General features: G+C 37.5%; 1 protein-coding gene across 12 annotated transcripts in view; it reads right to left on the bottom strand.

The window, feature by feature from the left end:
• LOC141430559 (uncharacterized) overlaps positions 1–15174 on the bottom strand; it is a 207416-nt gene that overhangs the window by 14281 nt on the left and 177961 nt on the right. For 8 of the 12 annotated variants that reach the window (XM_074091310.1, XM_074091314.1, XM_074091315.1 and 5 more), the window contains 10 exons: positions 14442–14552; positions 6839–6853; positions 5978–6133; positions 4836–5033; positions 4490–4519; positions 2999–3166; positions 1332–1449; positions 924–1004; positions 603–643; positions 108–317 (listed from right to left, as the gene is read on the bottom strand). In XM_074091310.1, the coding sequence (XP_073947411.1) occupies positions 108–317; positions 603–643; positions 924–1004; positions 1332–1449; positions 2999–3166; positions 4490–4519; positions 4836–5033; positions 5978–6133; positions 6839–6853; positions 14442–14552 (1128 nt within the window). The remainder of the gene's footprint in view (positions 1–107; positions 318–602; positions 644–923; positions 1005–1331; positions 1450–2998; positions 3167–4489; positions 4520–4835; positions 5034–5977; positions 6134–6838; positions 6854–14441; positions 14553–15174) is intronic. The other 4 variants (XM_074091313.1, XM_074091322.1, XM_074091312.1 and 1 more) reach the window with 3 other exon arrangements.

Here is a 15174-nt window from a genome sequence, read left to right as displayed (position 1 = left end):
AGTATAGGGCAGGACTTACGACATTTTATCACGTTTTTTCTATTCCGTGAGTTCATCACTGTTTTTTTTGCAACTGTAACCTGCATTATCAAAAAGCATCAACTTACCTTTATAGTAATAATATCAGAGCCAGTAGAAGTGATGCTAATGGGTCCAGGTGGGCCTCTTTCTCCTCTTTCGCCCTTTAGGCCCGCAGGACCTGGGGGACCCATCATACCGGGCATACCCGAGGGCCCAATGTCTCCGCGCTCTCCAGGCTTTCCATCCTTCCCGTTAAAACCAGCTTGTCCTTCATTACCTTGACTTCCTTTTTCCCCCTGAAAGATATCAAAAATAAATTGAAAAATCTGATCTAACAGTCGAAAAGTTAAAAATCATAAATAAATTTACATACATAATATAGTTGAGAAAACTAAATCACGTACCAGGACAGGAACCTTTTCATAATAAATTTCACCAGGTTTTTTTTTGGGAAATGTATGGGATGTCAACATGACATTAGTAGCACAAAGGTTTCACCATGGTACGTGATTCAGTTATAAATTAAGGCTATCTATTGCTATTGAAACAAAAGTGTTTTTTCAACATATAAAATTGCTCACCTTGTCTCCCTTGTCACCCTTGGAAATAGATTGCTTTTGACCTGATAATAAAATAAAAGTAATTAACGCATCGTCGGTGTCACGCAACATGTGGCCAAAGCAGAAAAAAATGTTAATAGTATACTCCTGTGTAGGCTTCTGCAGCAGCAGAAGTATATGAGCAGTGTTGGTGTTCAAAATGATCTTAAGACTGACTTATCACCTTGACAGTAGAGTCGTGTGCGGATAATTTTAAGAACTGTAACCGCTCATCCTCTTCTGCTGCTGACTGTACATGATACGCTATGCGCACTGCAAAAAGGGATGAGATTTTATTGATACCTGTGGCTACATATTCCGATTCTTCTGGGTTGAAATTCCTATCTAAGGGAGGCCCTGGAGGCCCTGGAGCACCGCGTTCACCTAAAAAAAAAATGATTAATTTAATTGCAATATTGCCCTGAAACTTATTAAACCAAAAATTGAAAGCGCGTACGCTAGCTGACGTGGTTTGCACGGAGCGGGTGGATGCTTATAGTAAAATGTATGAGCAGCGCTGACTACACGCGTCGCGCGCGACGGATTTTAACATGCGCCCGCGTCGTGCACTCGCGCATCTACCGTAGGCCCTAAGTCATTTTTCAAGCTTATTAAGAAATTGATAGCTCTTTTTAGTAATCCTATAAAATGTTTTTTTTTTTTATATATAATGTTAAACTTGTTCCTAGTTTTCCTATAATTATTTTTCACCTTTCTCTCCTTTGTCAGCGGGTCGTCCATTAACACCGGAGACTCCAGGTCTACCGTCAAGTCCTGGGTTGCCTCGGTCCCCCTTCAATCCTCTATCTCCTTGTGGCCCTGGGTGACCCTTCATCAGAGAAAGGTTAAGAAATAAAAAACGTTTAAAACATAAATAACATTGCACCCACTCCTCGTAATTATATTAAATTTATTTAATTCAGACATAATCATATTCATATTAGGTTAGTAACATAAAAATAAAAAAACAAACAAAAGATATATTGGCTATAGATCGGTATGGTATGGAGGTGTACCTATCTGTCGGCGGCCGATCGTAAAATCCGCCAGGTCACGAAATTCCTAGTCATATCATGAAACGGCGACATTTCATGATATGCCTAAAAGTTAGCCAGACATATCACCACGTACTTGAGAAACAATACGGCAGATCGATTAGAGCAACGCATTTATTTTGTCGATATTCCAAGCGCTATACCGAGCACATCGTAAAATATTTTTCTCTGTAATCAAAAATAATTTAGGTACGACGAGCGAAGCGAGGAGTGGTTGTATGAATTTGTGACCACAACGCACGAGCTGAGCGAGCGAAGCAAGCGTGCCGCGTACCAGAACCGAATTAAGTCGTTAACCTTAGCTATTGTTTGATCAAAATGTACTTCAGATTTTTCTAAGTCCTTGCTCCATATTAATTTTCCTTGAAATTTATTAAGCTCAAAATCCGAAATAGCGGCGTTTCATGATATGCCTAGAAATTTCATGATCTGCCTAAACGTCATTAGGCAAATCGTTAAACGGTGAGTTTTGAACGATATGGCGGATGTCCCTTAGCTATATCATGAAATGGCGCAATTTCTCCATTTCATTTAATTTTTTGCCATTTTCCATATTCATTTGGCCTAGGAATTTCGTGATCTGACAGATTTTACGGTCGGCCGCCGACATATCCATCTCCGCAAGAGTGGAGAGTTACACCAGTCCGAGAACACGCGCACTAATAACGCTGTTTGTTTTAGAAAAAAATTAAAGCTGTTAATTTCAATAAAAAACTATACGTACATTTCATTTCATCATCATCATCCCAGCCTATATACGCCCCACTGCTGGGCACAGGCCTCCTCTCAGAACAAGAGGGCTTGGGCCATAGTTCCCACGCGGGCCCAGTGCGGATTGGGAACTTCACACGCACCATTGAATTGCTTCGCAGGTTTGCAGGTTTCCTCACGATGTCACATTTCATTTATTAACTACTAATCCTTAAATAATAGGATTGTTGCAGTAAAAGTTTTTAATATTACTTGATTATTTGGAATGAATCGATACAATAATTATTATTAAAAGGCTCACTTATAAGTAGGTACAACTTGTAAATTGTCTTAAAATAAATCCTTTAAAATGGTACCTAAAGTACAATTCAATAGAATCTGTCAATTTTCTACATATTTAAGACACCCTATCACACACTTGCCCACATTATATATGTCCCTGTTGTTGCAATTATCATCTAAAAGGAATCAAAAAAGAAAAATAGTCACATCACAAAGCCTTAGGCAGCCCGGTGTTTATATTAGTAGGCTGGAAGTGTCTACAGGATTGTCAGATTCTATTGAATTGGAGTTTACGTATTTTTAAATAGGTATAATCAATAAGTTACTCACTCGATCCCCTTTTGGTCCATTCATGCCTGGCTGTCCTCTTTCACCCTTGGGTCCCGAAAAGCCTCGTTCACCTTGTGGACCCATAGGCCCCAACTGCCCAGCGTCACCTTTAGGGCCTGGCGCCCCAGGTCTCCCGATAGCACCTCCGTAAGATCCCAGGAGGGATTCCTATTGAATTAGTGTCAAAAGATAGGTACTTAATGTATTTTAATAGTATTTGTATTTCATATTATATAACCATTTGCCCTTTTTTATGAACTACAAAATTTTGCCATAAATGAAATGAATTTAAAACAATTTAACTGTTTCAAACTCATCATCCATAACGATAATAGGTCAGGATAAAAAACAAATCATGCAATAATACAAAGTATGTTAAAGGGTATCTCTACTCGTACGTAAAATACTCTGAAATAACTAGTTTGTTGAATTGAAGTACTAAAGAGGTACGAGTAAATATTACAGATCAAGTGAAAATTTTGAGTCATCGTATGTTGTTGAAAAAGTTCGTGCTTACCGTACCGTTGGTATTTTCTCAACTAGCTTGCTGAATTTTACTGAAGATAATTGAGAAAATAAGATAAATACTAACTTACCGACATCATACGATGGAAAAACAGTATTCACTGATCTGTACAAAGTTAGCTACAAACAATGTCATCAACATCCATTGAAAACCATAGTAAATCTCCATTTGTGATCAGATCAGTGCTATTTTTAAAAACCATTTAAAATTCAAACTCAAATGGAAGGTTACATTATTTACAATCATTATTCAAGTAATAATTACAACACTTAATATTATATTTCCATTTAGTGGAAAATTAATCAGCAAAAGTTTGCAGGCCTTCGGCTCACAGCTCCTCAGATAGCAGAAGCGACAAAATTTAAATTATTTTCACACAATACACACGACAAACTTCCAAGATCCAAATTTTCCTTATCTGTTCCGTCACGATATAAATCAGGGATGTAAGGTGACTTTCACACTTTCCCCCAAGTCCTCAGGCTGTTTGTTTGTAAATGAAAGAGAATCGTTCTCCAGAAAAAGCCATTCGTTTCAGCTGAAAACCGATCCCGCACAACAATGTAAAGGAAATCGAGAGTAACAATCAATTTTGTTTGGAACTGTCACCACCGTCAGTGGAGATGTTTGCTTATTATTAAGCGATATTCTTTGGGGAAAGTAAATCTCGCAGGTAGGAAAATTCAGCGCAGACATCGGCAGCTGATTGTAAACTTTTCAATGAGATGTCGTTTTCACGCGAACGTGTAAAAGACGGTTAGATTTTCATGGAACTTTGTTGAAGTAGGTACTTACTTTACGAGACAGTGGAAGTTTTTTAAATTTAATTCTATAAAAGAAGAAAGCTTTTATGATTTAAAATAGGTATATCTGTTAATAGTTATTAATAAAATGGTATCTAGTGAAAAGCATTTTCCAGATATTAATTCTACAATAAAATTTAAGCTTATTTCGCGATGGCTTACCTTATAAATGGGCCTAGGCTTCCAATTTGACTAAATAAACAGAAATGGATAGCATGAAAATATTATACGAATTCGCTGAATTATACAGAAAATTACAGTTCAATTAAAGCGTTAATTTGTGAACATTTAAATATCGTTACATGATTGGGATTTATTTCCATAGCCTCATGTTTATACGCAAATTAATCAATGCAATTAGGCAACGCACATAATACTCGTATAATGTTTAGCTCTTTTTGTTCTTATTTATTTAATTTTTTGCGAAGATGAAGGTACTACAAGCAAGCAAGAAGGTAATATGTTGTCTCTGTGCTAAATGACACCTGAAAGCGTAATTAAAACTTACATCAAAATTGTTGTAATCAGAGGACCCAGGTGGCCCAGGTGGGCCCGGAGGCCCAGGGTTTCCATTTCGGCCATCCACACCTGGTTCCCCTTTAGGCCCAGGTTGGCCTTCTGGTCCGCGTGGTCCCGAGTCTCCCCTATCTCCTTTATCTCCTCTTGGCCCAAGCGGGCCCCGCTCACCCGGCATTCCAGCTTGACCCTATTAATACATCTATTTCTTGTAATTGTTTCTAAAAAAAAAACTACGTCGTCTCTCCATTACCATCAAGATAAATTTTTGACCAGATCGGAATGGAGGATGCCTCATAATAAATATTAATCATACAAACATAGATTCAGCTTGTTGTCTAAGGCGCGACCATGGTTTGGTAATCGCAATCCCTATTTCGTGTAGAGGTAATGTTGGAAGAAAAAATTGGGAATGATGCATGATGCATTTGGATGGCGAGCATAATTACTGAAAAATAAGGTCTCAGTATTCATTATTACTACGCATATACCTTGGCAAGTTCGGATGTTACACTCAGTGTTTTGGCAGGTGGTAGGACCTTGTGCAAGTTCCGCCCGGATTGCTACCACCATCTTGCTCGCTAATCCTGCCGTGAAGCAGCAGTGTTTGCACTGTTGTGTTTCGGCGTGGAGAGTAAGACAGCTGGTGAAATTACTGGCACTTGAGTTATCTCATCTAAGGCCTCTCTAGGTTGGCAACGCATCTACAATACCCCTGTTATACAAATGTTTATGGGCAGTGGTGATCTCTTACCACCAGGAAACTCACTTGCTCGTTTGACATCCAGTCGAATAAAAAAAAAGAAGCTTATGCTGCCTATATCATATTTTTGTTTGTTAAGTGCGGCAAATGCTGAGAATGAAACTGACTTGTCAAGGTATGCATTACACGCCTCCGTCGGCGCGATAAGTGTTCTCTGTTTGTTGCGCGACTGAAACCCTCGCCTCATAGTCGATTCCTGGCAGCACGCGCAATGAATAGAGAAACCATTCGCCGCAGCGCGATCGCGCGCATTTATGGGCGGGAGTGGGACAATACGTTTATATCAGGCTATGTATCATCTATCCTCTTAAAAGACAGTTTAAATATCTACAGGACATTTTTCTGATCAGTGGGATCAGTAAGTTACTTACAGCTATACCCGGCGCGCCGGTGCGGCCGTCGGCACCAACCAACCCTGGCGGGCCCGGTGGCCCTTGCAGCTCCGGTGCCGTTTCCAGCAGAGACAGAATGGTGGACGAGTTGCAACCGCACTGACCTAGGGACGCGTAGTTCTCGCCGAAGATTTGCTGGAATTACAAGTGTTTTGTTACGTAGTTACTTTCCCTTTATATTTAGGTATATCAATTATTTTTTATGTAAGTAGACCTTTTTTAAGTGTCACCACCTTAGGGTCTGCTTGACCACCCATCGACAAATTTTTAGTAACAGTTAAATGAGATGCCATCTCTCTGTTTATTCGGCCAAAACAAACGTAGTTGGCATTACAGATGTCTGATGAGATGACATAAAATATATCAATGAGTGGGAAACAGGCCCTAAGTTTTGCGTAGGAATAATTTTATGTTTAAATAATCATATTTTAGTAATCATAATTTAAGTAAATATATAGCCTAATAATTGTGGAAACGAACTTATTGTTTTGGTAATTATATAAATAAATAAATATAAATATCATGGGACACTTGACACCAATTGACCTAGTCCCAAACTAAGCAAAGCTTGTACTATGGACACTAGGCAACGGATAAACATACTTATATAGATAAATACATACTTAAATACATATTAAACATCCAAGACCCGAGAACAAACATTCGTATTATTCATACAAATATCTGCCCCGGCCGGGATTCGAACCCGGGACCTTAAGCTTCGTAGTCAGGTTCTCTAACCACTCGGCCATCGGGTCGTCTTTAATACAGATTGAATTAATTTAATTACCAATTAACTTTAATTGAATTTAATACGGGAATTTCAATGCAGAACTTTACCTTAACTGTGTTCCTCTATAGTCCAAATGTAAGCATAAAAAAATTACTCAGATTAGAATTATAAAACTTTTCCATCTCCAAAAATATTCCACGTATTCGCAAAGTATAATTGTCAATCATCCAAAGTTATAAACGGCAACCCTAAAAATCCAATATCGTGAAAAAGTTTAAAGAGAAACCAGTTTCAATTACGTCCCGACATATAGGAAGGAAGGGAAAATATGTCAAGAAGGTGGCGGGTTCGGCAAATACGATTACTCAACATCGTTGCCGCTATTCTATTGAAAAGCTCCCTTAGAGAAAATCAAATGAATCGATATCCCCAACTGAAACGTTGGCCAAGCGCCAAGAGCTTAATAAACTTTATTACGACCGGTCCGTCCCAATTTAGTGGCAGTGTCGACGGCGCTAAGTCTACCAGAAAAGTCAATAGTTCAAAAAAAGATCGTGCAAATTATTTTGAGAGGTTATCCGGTAAGATTGTCATAATTTTGCTATTGTCAACCATTACAACGGGTAGTAGTGACTAGATCTAAAAATGACCACATCACGTAAAGGCTGGATCGCAATGTGCATCCATCGCATGAATTACGTCGTCTTAGTATGACCACGTATGACTGCAACGTAACATGGTCACATTGCGTACGACGACGAGCAAAAGCAAGGAGTAGTGATTAGGAAGAACTTGTGACCTTACAGCGCGCAAGTCGAATGAGCGAAGCGAGCGTGCCGCAGCAACGGCCGGCGGAGTGCCGAAATCATTTTTTTATTTCATAATCTATGATTAATTCTATTCGTACTTAGTTCATAATAGATGTTGACTAGAAGAGATGCCACCTAGTATTTTTTCAAACTCAAACATTTATTTGCCCTGAAACAACACAAAATACTCAATTAAACCCTACACTACTTGGCTAATAAAAAGTCAATCAATGTACTAAGTACCATGGTCTGTAGTCAGTACATTGTTGACTCAATTATTTTTGTGAGATAATACTTAACAGTAAATTTATTATTTCATTTTAATCGATTGAAAGCATTTGAATTTATTTACCTAATAATTAGTTAAAGGGTCTATAATTTATTGCTTCTGTTAATGGTCACATCCTGTTTAAAATATCATTGATTTTAAACTAAGGGGCTGCTTCACCGTCCATTGATTAGTGTTAACTGACGGTTAAATGTGATGCCGTCTCCGTCTATTCGAACAAAACAAATAGAGACGGCATCACATTTAACCGTCAGTTAACACTAATCAATGGATGGTGAAACAGCCCCTAAATCTAACTTAATTCAAAGTCGTCAGCGAGTCTGACATTTAGGACCTGTTTCACCACTTGTCGATTAATTTTAAGTGACGGATATCAGTGATGCCATCTCTGTTTGTTTTGTCCGAATAAACAAAGACGGCATTACTTTTATCTGACACTTAAAGTTAGTCGAAAAGTGTTGAAACAGGCTCTTTAACCTATATAGCGTGTATTTTTGATACTACCTCAAACTGTAACCAGACGAAGATTTAAGTGCTGTGAACCGATATCAAAACAAATTGTTAATTTAGCATTAACTACCAGCCAGAGCGTAATTAATTTTTGTAATTTTTTCGAGCAGCAGTGTAATGCGTACAAGAATTTGATACGAGAGAGAAGCGTTCTGTGACAGCTGTCACGTCAACAAGTGCGACGTTTTGAATAAAAACAAAGTAGTATCGTGTAGTGATACATTGCGTGCTAATTAATTTTGTAAGGAAAATAATAAGGACATTTTTCTTCTAAAATATAATAAAAGTGATTATTAGGGCCTTCACTAACTTCCCTTAAAGTTTGAGGTAGTATCAAAAATACACGCTGTATTTTTTTAAACCAAAGTTTAGAAAAAGTTTGAGGTAAATTTTAAATGGACATCATGGCTTAAAGGGGTAACTTCGGGGCGAAGAAAAGACAGGATTGGGCGGAAGAGTGATATCTTTGTTTCAGTTAATTGCGGCTAGTTAAAAAGATTAAAGGACAATTACGGCCGGCTCTTCCGGTCTGTTCCAATTAAGGGATTCAATTTAATTTATAAAGCTTAATTAAAGCTTTGTTGAGATTTACAGTTTCATTGAATAATCAGGCAGGTTTCATACTTTTTTTTTAAACTATTGCATTCCCATTAATGTCAGTTTAAATGACAGATGATCGCGAAAATACAGTGTGATAATATGTAGTATTTTGTGCAACTGTATCATAGTGAAAGCCAATGATACATACATGAGTGACTTTGACACATGTGAGACCATAAGAGGACGGCCTCTTTAAATTTCAAGATTACTCTATGGTAAGCAGTTCAAAAAAAGTTTAAGTACAGTAAATAAATGACATTAGCGTCATTACTGAAGTAAACCAAAAGTAAACATTGAAAACAAACTAAGTATAATAGTCAAAGATAGGTATCTAACTATAGGATTTCTGTATTAAACATGGACTTAACTTTCCTTCAATATTTGGGTATATTCGTTGCTGTTGTTATCCTCTTACTATTCACATTATATCTTTTGAACTGCTGCTGGGTACATGCCACCACTCGCCTTGTGATGTTGTGAAAAGTAGGTATCAATAATTTTTAAATACAATACGAGTACGTTTACTTCAAAAACGACTTTCTTATCCCTATCAATCGGCTTTACTTATCAGTCATCACTTCAATTTACAACAGAGCTTGAACAGAGCGTTTTCAATGCGTTCTTTGGATAACAAAAGTCCAAGATTTTTTAACGAGAAGGTCACGACCAATTTTTGGGTTTCAATAGCGCCAAAGAGCCCTATTATTGTCACGAACGTGTTTCTCCGTCGTCTGTCATGCAGATTTTAATCCAAAAGGTTGGATCTACAGTTTTTAAAAGTTATAGAAAATTAATGGGGAGCCCACACAGATAAAGGGGGTCGCAAAAAATACATCCTTCATCAATGAAGCTAGCTAAGGCACCGACTTGCCAACAAGCTATTAAAATTAAAGTAAAACTCAAACCATAGTTATAATGAGCATGCCGCCGGTTAAGCGGCCGGACTCGCTTCGTGTAAAATGTTGCATTTCAATAGGCTATTCAAGTTCAAGTTAGATAGAGCGGGCGTTCAGGCAGGCGGAGATAGCACCGAGCCATGGGACAAGTCAGAAGAGAAACGTTAATTAAATAATGAGGTCCAAACTACCTCGAGAAAAGTCTTTGTTTACCGCGTTGGAAAACGCTGACAAGAGAGCTTTTTTATTTTACTAGCTAACATTTGCGACTTTGACGCCATTGAAAAGCTTCTTATCCGTAGAAATTTTTCAATAACCCTCATTTGTGCTTGCATACAATGAAAAAAACAAGCCGTGTCAAAAATTTCAAACTCTTAGCCCTATTAATTTAGACTGCCTTGTCAAAAAGAGATGTACCACCGTAATAAACCTAAGATTCAATGTCCGAGATGTAGGTAATCCTTAAGCGAATAAGCTTAAAATTTTATTTTATTTGTAGGAATCACAGAGGATGGAACCAGTTGCCCGCAAACCTATGTTCCAGGGGCAAGCGCTTCGATGATAATTAAGAATTTGAAGCTAAGGCTTGGTACATTCATCAGCCGACAGTAGCTAGTGTCAACAACTGAATAAGAGAGACCTATGTCAGGTTGGTAATGGTAGTTGGATGATCTATTGCTACGGGTAAAAACTAGTGACTCCGTGAGATGTTGACCTCACGCACGAGTCTATTTTTAACGTTGTCGAAAAAAAAAAACTATATTAAAAAAATCTATATAGATTGTCAAACCTGTTCACAAAATTTCACGAGAATTGGTTGAGAAATGTATCAGAGGCTGTATAGCTTCTGCAATAATAGTGGCTCTGAAATGTAATTTATTACATGGTTTAAATAATGAATGGCTGATACAGCAACCAGCTGATTGTTACTTGTCGTGTTAACGAACTGACGTACACTAGTCGTATGCTTGTATTTATTATTTATTTCACCTTTAATAAATATTATTTCTGCTACAGTTCTACATATTTAATTTCATTTTCTCAAAAATGACCGTAAAAGTTGACATTATTCTTTACATATCAGAAGGTGAAGTGCATAGTTTATGGTCAGCGAAAAATTAAAAAGTTAAAAAGATTGCAGGCGCTCTAGCTCGACAATAATAAATTAGCGCGCCTGTAATCAGTCACATTTTTTTAAAAGTTAAAAAGGCCATGGAAATGTTCGCACAAGTCGTATACAGCCAAATCTAATGGGCGGTATCAGATATTTTGTTGGAACTTCAGACTTTTTTTATTGGGTCTGAAACAGCTTGTGGTGTTTTCGGTGGAAAAATACACCTGCAATTTATTTTTAATAAAAAAGGCGGGAAAGCATAAGAAAAATAATTGGAATAAAATAAAATGTTATGATATATTTTGAGAAAAAGTTTAGTCTATTTCAGAATTATTCATCATTTTTGAGAAAAGCTTTATTAGTCTCGGCTGGAATAGCAATTGCTGGTTTCGTATTAGTTAAACGGACTCGCAAGCTCGTCCGTTTAATACTCATACTCAGCCAGCAATTGGCTACTTCCAGGCCACGACAATAGTCTACTATTAAATGCGACTTGTAAAGGACACCAGACAACAATACAGCTAAACATAATAAAATTACTACGGCCCAAGCCCTCTTGTTCTGAGAGGAGGCCTGTGCCCAGCAGTGGGACGTATATAGGCTGGGATGACTGACTGATAATAAAATTATTTCTGCCCAAGCTGAAATAGTGACTCGTTAGTTCAATAACTAAGTTCTCAGATCCTTTGCGCAGTAGTGGTAAAAAAACACTTTTAAAATTAGCTGTTTAACGCAAATTTGGCTGTATCCCGCGGGAACTTTGCTTTTTCCCAATTTAGAAACTAGCGTATGTACACACATACAACCATATAGTAATCATAATATAAGTAAATAAGTAAGCGTTTTTCAGGATTTTTCGCCATGTTTTTCAAATATAAACGCACCTAAATTTCGGAAAACAAAACGGTGCAAGTCTGCGTGCTCTTAGCCACGATCCTCTGCTTGGTAGCTAGTTAGCTACCTTTGCCTTAGGCTTTTTTATATTATTAGTTTGGAAGAATATAAACAGCGGTTGCTTATGTCTTAGGGCCGCATCAGTTGTGTTTACAGTGGGAGCAGATGACGCCCGCAGGCGAACGCGATGCGAGGCCGTACGGGAATTTGCTTTGTTCATATTTGCAACATGACTGTTTCGTAAAGGTGTAATGCCGCTTTTGTTTTGTTTATTCTAGGTATCCAGCGTGACTATGGAATACCTTTCTGGCTAGAAGCGAGAGAAATTTCCAGTTGTCCTTACTTTTACTAGGTATTATTTGCGAATAGCACTTAGACGGAATATTTAGGTAGATGTGATGCCGTCTCCGTCTATTCGAACAAAACGAATAGAGACGGCATCACACCTAACCGCCAGTTAACACTAATCAATGGATGGTGAAACAGCCCCTTAGAATCTAGTCTAGGCAGACATCAGACAAGCCACATCTGAGTGTACCTACCTACTTAACTTTATGTTATTAGATATTTATACATATTGTTTTAAAATTCTCATTATCATAATATTTCCGTAATATTGCCTTATACAGTGGTTAAAAATTAAGAGAAGGAAAGCTTAGGACTTGTTGTTTATTTGTATAAGTATATAGTATTAAGTATCTACTCGTATATATATTTCAGTGCACTGTTTTTTAAGCTCTTATCTCTCTATCTGTATTGATAATCGCATTAAACTGTCGATTAAGGAATTATTGTACTAAGAATGTGCCCTATCAGATATGAAATAAATAACATATCATTCCCGGATGTCATTTTCTCATCATTCATTACCATTTTATCATGCGTTGCAATATTTTAATCGGTTTAGTTTATAATATGTAATGGAATAACGTACAACAAAGATTAGCGGGTGTATGTATTAACCAAGTTTGTTGTTGTCACTCTTTTGTGACAATAGTCGGATCTGCAATTATTGTGCCAAAGTCAAATATACTGTTATATGACATTATAATCCTAAAATGGCCAAATTGTAGATACGACTGTGTTAATTGTCACGGTCGTTTTATTCGAGATAGTTTCGTTTGAGTACCTACCGCAATGGTCTGCTAACAATTATATTTATTGACCAAAGATATGCTAATAAACTTGTTATTGATTGAACTTTGAAGTGATCGTCGGTGAAGATAATTTTGACACTCGTTTTTCTACGCGTAATTACGTGTCGTCACACCATTTCTTTTTGGTCTTACTCTGTTCCGATGGCCATCCCATAGAATCCAATGGGTGTTTTAGGCCCATCCTTAAATTGTGGGCAGGTACACTCATTACGCGTAAAATTTACAGAAAAAAAAGTAAAACTAAAAAACACGCGTTTTCGCACAAATAGGATAAAGCTAGACCCATTGTTCGTCCCCGAAAATCCCCACATCGTAAATTTCGTTAAAATCGTAAGAGCGGTTTTTCTGGGATACCTAACGATACGGATAAATCTCTAAACTTTTTTTTGTAACACAAACCACAACAAAGATTGTTCTAATTATTTGGTAAACCAACTCCCAAAACTAGACTAAACTTTACACGTACTTAAATAATAGACTTGTAGGTGTTAAACTAAACATGAGTAGGTACTTTAACAGTTCGAGCGGCGCCTTGAGGTGCCTCATATTTAAGCGCAAAATGTGTTACCTAAGTGCTTATTGTGGTGGCGATAGCTTAATAGTTACCGTGAGATGTTTAATGTAGATTTTGGTGCGTGAGATCTGTATGAGACAAATGTGTCGCTCTAATATCACTACCATGATAGCTAATTTGTTCTGGTTCATTGAATTTATTTGTTGAATGTAGCATTACATTCAATAAATAAATTTTAATGATTGTCCATTGAAGACAATTTTGCTAATGTACCATAAAAGACAGTTTAAAAAAATATCTGCCATTATTTTGTAGAATAATTTTGTACACTACCTTCCGTGTCGAGTTATTATAGGTATCGGTCAGTAAATATTTCATAATTAACCAGGAAATTATTGACTGATGCCAACCTATATACCACCACCAACCTAAGCACTGTTCTTCCCCTCGGTCGGATCCAGAAGGGAACCGTACCGTAGCTCTTGTCTTAACGCCGGCGAAGAAACGATTAACTATCGACTAAATAGAAACGAACATTAGATACAGATAGTAATAGTTAATCGCTGGCTGTTTATACTACAAGCAAGAACCCTCTCACCACTAGTTTGTCGCAGCGACAAAAGCTATCAAACATAAAACATGCTCACTTGCTTGGCAGTTAGAACTCACGCCGAGAGAACATGCAGCTGTCATTTTACTCTATAGTGCGAGTGATCGCCCGTCGCGCTCATATTATTCTCGCCTATTAGCCCAGCTGCAAAACTATAGGAACTACGCACTCGGTTCTCGCTGCTTGCCAACTCGCTTCTAGTTTTAGCTCTACTCGCTTTTCGTTCATCGCCTGCGTTGGGAAAAGTGCCTATGGCAGATGAAGAGGTTACCCGACATGCTCCTCATTCAATAAAGTTAAGCCTTTCAGTCACTTACGTCATCTCCGGAGCCTGATACTTCAGCAATGGCCGTGGTCCCTGGAGGGCCTGGAGGACCCGGAGGCCCCGGTGGCCCTGGTGGGCCTCGGATGGACTCCCCTGGAATACCCTGAAGAATAAAACAGTATTAAAAGAGGCAAGTCATGTTAGAATGTTCTATGTTGAGAGATTAGGGTAAGATTGGTTTTATCAAAAACATTCATTATATTATTCTAAAGGAAAGCAATTCTGTGCAAGTGTTTCAAATAAGAGTATGCATCTATGTAAGTCCATTTAATTTATTTCCTACGTAAAATTAAAAAACTTGTGCGTTTTCAAAAATCTCACAAACAATTTTACGATAAATAATAACCTAATTTATGTACTGTCGTTAGGGGTGCCCAGCAGGTTTAAGGTTTAAGTAGACATACTCGTATAATGTCATGTAGTATAATACAATAGTATGATATTAATAATGCTTGTATCATAAAATACGTAAATAATATATTTATGGATGTTTAAATCAATGCAACTTCTAGGTACATGGACAAAATATAATTATTTTGTAAGTATTATATTTCCGCCCCGTGTCGTCAAAAGTAACAATTTAATGTTTGCTAAAGCACACGATCTATTGTGGTACAGTTCGCCGGAAATTAAGTTTCGTAAATAGCTTCGCTTTCAAGACGATATGATTTATAAGATGAGAAATAGTTGCCATGGAGGTCTGCCTCAGATCTTGACACAGTTAC

The sequence above is a fragment of the Choristoneura fumiferana genome, chromosome 8 (genome assembly GCF_025370935.1).
Source record: "Choristoneura fumiferana chromosome 8, NRCan_CFum_1, whole genome shotgun sequence".
NCBI lineage: Eukaryota > Metazoa > Arthropoda > Insecta > Lepidoptera > Tortricidae > Choristoneura > Choristoneura fumiferana.
The sequence above is the reverse complement of the archived record's forward strand: the minus strand, read 5'-3'. Positions and strand labels throughout refer to the sequence as shown.